At 31.4% G+C, this 5,399-nt stretch overlaps 1 protein-coding gene across 1 annotated transcript; it reads right to left on the reverse strand.

Annotated features, from left to right (window-relative positions):
• Positions 1–594: 594 nt before the first annotated feature.
• LOC113770311 (probable leucine-rich repeat receptor-like protein kinase At1g35710) lies at positions 595–4,757 on the reverse strand. Its single transcript, XM_027314730.1, has 3 exons — positions 4,409–4,757; positions 2,646–2,789; positions 595–731 (listed from the first exon to the last, which is right to left on the reverse strand). The coding sequence occupies exons 1-3, from the start codon at positions 4,755–4,757 to the stop codon at positions 595–597; spliced, it is 630 nt and encodes a 209-aa protein (XP_027170531.1).
• Positions 4,758–5,399: the final 642 nt, after the last annotated feature.

Below are 5,399 nucleotides of genomic sequence, written 5' to 3' on the forward strand. Positions count from 1 at the left end.
AGTTAGATTATATATTCCCGTGACATAAATTTGAAAGTCTCTTCTACAATCAAATTATATCACTCGCCACAAATACTAAAACCATCAAACAATTACGGATTTGATATTTTAGATGGCAATAGACTATTTCAACAATTAAATATTGATCAAGTATTTAACTGTAGAAAATAATCATAATCATGAATGAACAGAGAATAAATAAATACTCATAAATAAATGAAACAAACAAATCAGATTAGATCTCACAGTAGTGTTGAATAAAGCTTCAATTATCTTTCAATTAGAAAAGAAATTAGCTGCTCCTCCTGGTGGATTTGCGGCCACCAGAAATTCTAAGGTTTATTGGAGAGAAAAGAAAAGGAAAAGGAATCCAAGATGCCCCCCTTACGGCTTACGTCCCCCCTTTTATAAGGTTTTTCTCCTCTTCTAATAAGGAAAGGATTCCTTATCCTTCCTAGCTTCCTACCGAAAGTCAACTACCCAATTAAAACATATCAATTGGTTTTCAAAGTAAAATACATCAAGTGATAACCAATTAGAATCTCCAATTTCGTGACTAATATGGGCAACCAAGAGACGTAGCTGACTTCTCAATTAAACTACATATTCATCTTGCGTCGCACGAACTCTGGATTTCACAGTAGAATAAGACGTGGTCACGCGTAACAGAATATAGTCTTCTGGGAATTCGACTTTTAATGCACCTTTTACTCCATTCTCACCAACAATTCCTAAAAACAACACCAAAAATCAAATATGAGTAAAATTCATCGATTAATACCATGTTTTAGCAAAATAAAGGGGAAATTATTCATAAATTATATGCACAATTAGCCACTTAACATTACCAAAAAAAAAAAGAATCATAATAGTAGTAGAATGAAATAGAATTTGGGAGTGGAAATAGGGGTAATTGGTTTTAACCTAAAAAAATAAAATGAAGTTTTTTTTGCCATAAATGAAAAAAAAAAATCAATCACTCAGATAGAAGAATGGTTCTTACAAAAAAAAAAAAAAAAGAGAAACAAATGGTCAATATTAAAAATAAAAATTAAATAAGATTTTAAGATGGGATGTATGCCTTCCTTTCCGTTCTTTTTTTGTCATGAGCAAACAAAATGAATATCAATTGGATAGATGACAATGGAATGATAAGAGTGTCAAAATGGGGGGGGGGGGGGGGGTAGAATAAGGAAGTGACAAATGGTGCTTACCAAAATTTTAAAAAAGAAAAAGAAGAAGAAGAGAGGAATCGTTGTTACCAAAAAAAGGAATAGAAGAGTAGGAAAAAGGAATAGATCGAATGAGGGAGTGGAAAGCGGGGCAATTTGGTGTTTGAAAAAAACCATACAAAGCTTTTTTTTTTTTTGCCATAAACAAAAGAAAAAAAGAATATCAACTAATCAGATACATGAATGGTTGTTACCCAAAAAAGAAGAGAAAAGAGTCGTTGTTACCAAAAAAAAATTAAATGAGATAGTGGGATGAAACTTATGATGGCCTTTTCTTTCTTTTTTGCCATAAACCAAAGAAAAAAAAAAGAGAAAATCAATTAGATAGATAAAAATGGATTCTCAATGATAGCAAAACGGAATAGAATGAGAAAGTGATGAATGGTTCTTACCAAAAGAAAAAAAAAAAAGGAAAAGACTGGTCGCTAGTAATAAAAGAAAAATAAGAATCATAACTGTAGTAATAGGAAATAGAATAAGGGAGTGGAAAGGGGGATTATTGGATGTTATAAAAAAAACACCATACGAAACTTCTTTTTTTGCTGTAAACCAAAAAAAAAAAAATTCAATCAAACAACGAATGGTTGTTATCCAATGCTGGTTGTATCCGAAAACAGGGATGTGTTTGGATAGGGGATTGTTTGGAAAAAATCATTTGGAAAAATACTGTAGCACTTCTTGTAATGCAATATATGTGAGATAAAAAAGTGATTAAAAATTATATTTATAATGCAAGCTGAATAATATTTGAAAATTTTATTTTCACAGTATACTAACCAAAAAGACCCAGAGATATCACATTAATACAATACAATCCAATAGTTAGATATGTAGATATAGCTACAAGAGAGGATGTCTACTGGGCAGAACATGGATACACCCAACTCATAAGCAATCTATCAAAACCGGGAACTAAACAGCGTTTTATTATATAGAGTTTTACTAAGAGGTACCCAATGAAAACTTGTTAACATACCTAAATTCCATCTAACCTATTATATATATATATATATATATATATTAATAATTATTACTCTTCTTTACATTTATATGATTTTTCTAATTAATTTTACTTTTTAAAAAATTTTAACAACACCAAATATATCTTAACGAATGCCCAATAGGTACCTGTTAGATAGAACTTGCATACATACACACACATACCTAGATGCACCCATACATGTATAGACGGGATGTTTACGGAATTTGATTTAGATAAGCCATTCGTGCAATATAGCTTCCAATAATCCTTTTAAAAAAAATTCCCAGTTTGTATGCCTCTGGATTCCTTTCATCAAGCCGTTGAATTACTCATCAATATAATATTTAATTGTTGAAGATATATAATAAGCTCTATGTAACTCTTTATCTGATTATCTGATTTCAGCTCAAATATCGGAGTTAGGATGGTACCATTTAGATTGTTGTTTTGAAGATATAGTTCTTGAAGCGCCGTCAAGTTGAACATCCCCAACGGCAAAGAACCGAAAAGCTGATTGTTGGTGATGGCCAGTATCTTCAATTTGTTCGGATTCCCAATCTCCATTGGAATTGTCCCTTGCAGAGAATTGAGTGACAGTCAATTTCAATGAGAAAAAAGAGTTATGCCTGCTGATGCGTATAAAATATAAACAAAGTTGCATTAGATTATGAACTTTGTAATGCATACTTGGGGATAGTTGTTAATATACAATACTTATTGTGTAAATATACACCTTCACATTTATTTTCCCCGGTAAATTTAGTCAATTTCTCTAGTTCACTTCACTTCTATGACAATTGAAATATGGAGCCCAATTATTGCATGTGCAAGTGTTCCTCTAGACTAGCCTTTGAATTATCAATCAATAGTATTGCAAATTGATTGTCAGGTAATTACAGCAAATTAGATGTACTTTTATCAAATTTTTTTTTAGAATTAACTTTTATACACTGACAATATATATATTTTCACTATTAGATACATGACACATAATTCGAATTTGAATTTGAAACTCAAATTTTGCATATGTATCGTATATATAACCGTAATAGTGTATATACCGTCAATGTATATATCGTCAATATATACCGTAATAATGCAAATGTTGTTTCATAATCAGGATGCTTGATTCTTTTATGTTAGTGCTAATGAAATCAGTGTAACCTTGTTAACCAACATATATTTAATAGGACTAAGCAAATTTTACTTTGGTTGGCATTCCAACCTATTCTAATTATTTGGGATGGAAAATGAAACAGGCAGTCAAATCGTGGATTATGTAAGTACGATCAAAATTGTGGAATTAATATTTCAATTGCTATTCATTTCATATAGTAAGTGAACTACACAAATAACTCTTTCTCTATTTAAAAATCCTACACTTCACCTAAAAGTTCTGCTGACACTAGCTCATGAACCTTGATTCTTTTTTTTCCTTTTTCATTCTATTTTTTGAAATTTTTTTTTAACTTTTCGACAATTGGTTTTCTGGAACCATCAACTTCCCGAGTTTGGGTGGTTGCTTCAACAACCCAAATGTTTGTTGAGGTTTTTTTCATTAAGTTTTTCAAGTCATCTTTTTCCTCTCAAGGAATAATTGATTTAAAAGTCTTTTGAGGTATATTTTGGCCAGTTAGACTGACAAAATTGTAGGGCATCCATGTTTAACTTTGTGATTGGTACTTTTTGGTTATGTTCAAATTTGCACTAATTAACAACAATTCAAAAAGATGCTACAAGACTGTTTTACCAAGATCTATTAATGTTAAACCAAATTAGTAACATAATCAAGAATTAATTATAGATTGTCATCATAATTTTCATAGTAAAACATGGAATTCAAAATAGCACCTTTATATATCTCTAATTTTTATTGATTATCAACATATTTTTCCCCTATAATTCATCTAGAATGATTTTTTTTAATTCCTATTAATCTTAGATCTTGGCTCCACCACTAATTGATAGCTCCAACTCCCATCTCGGTTTTGACATGGTCTCGTGAGCAGAAAGATTACACACTCATTTGATTTGATTGGTTTGAATCAATCAGGATAAGCACAAAGTAATGGAACCGTTGCTATGGACGTTTAATGTAGATGTTTACAGGATAAGCCAATTGATCTAATTGATCTAGGAATAGGTCCTTCAAATCTATTAAATGCAAGGGAAAGATCAATCACATCTTGCATACCTCCAATTGTACTAGGGATGATCCCTGAAATTTGATTCATAGAAACATTTAACAGTGTTGCAGCCTTTAAACTTCCGATTTCTGAGGGAAGAGAGCCACTCAAATAGTTTGAAGACAAATCAAGATGCAAGAGATCACCGAGGCTCCCTAAGCTTGAAGGTAGAGCAGAGTTAAATTTGTTGGAACTTAGATAAATGTATCTTAGAGATGTAATGTTCCCTAAGCATGCTGGCACCGTGCAGATAACTTTTGTACATAGAATTAGGCTATAGCAGTAAATAGTTGTATTTTGTATGGCAGGTTGAATTTCGGGTTCATCTTGGTTATTGCCAATTGCTACAATGTACATGGCAGGAAGATTTAAAAGTTAGTATGCACAAAATTTTAATTATTTTGATTTTGATTCTAGATAGGGTGATGTTATGTCCCGATTTTGGGATGTGACAACACATATAGTGGCTTCTTTTCTTCTAAATTCTCTTGTTCATTGCACGAATGAGGAGAGAGTTATCTTGGCTGAAAATTTTTGAAGGCTTTTCTGAACTGAAAAGGGAAAAGTGGATTAAAAAGGATCAAGTGATGATATTCCATCCAACTTGCTTGGGAATCCATCAATGGTTGTCAATTAATCAAAATTATGAAATTATGAAGATGAATTGTGTTTTGACTTGAAGAACAAAATTAGTCCAAACCCCAAACATTGGGAATCAAAAGTGCAATTTTCCCTTCATGATAGAAATGATACACCATGAAGGCCTAAACTGGTTTCTATCAAATATGGTTTACTTTTGTCATAGGTTGTAAATTATTTTCGTTGAAGTGGTAATATAAAAATCTTCTATTATGCTTGAATAACAAATTGATTGTCGAAAAATGTTTTTGATTTCTTCCACAAAATTCTGTAGTTTCCCAGCTTGCAACAAGTTGAAGCTCAAAAAGCCAAATTGAATACATTTATTCCACCAGCTAAACAAATGCCTTACTATCATTA

This window comes from Coffea eugenioides, chromosome 5, assembly GCF_003713205.1.
Source record: "Coffea eugenioides isolate CCC68of chromosome 5, Ceug_1.0, whole genome shotgun sequence".
In the NCBI taxonomy this organism is placed as follows: domain Eukaryota; kingdom Viridiplantae; phylum Streptophyta; class Magnoliopsida; order Gentianales; family Rubiaceae; genus Coffea; species Coffea eugenioides.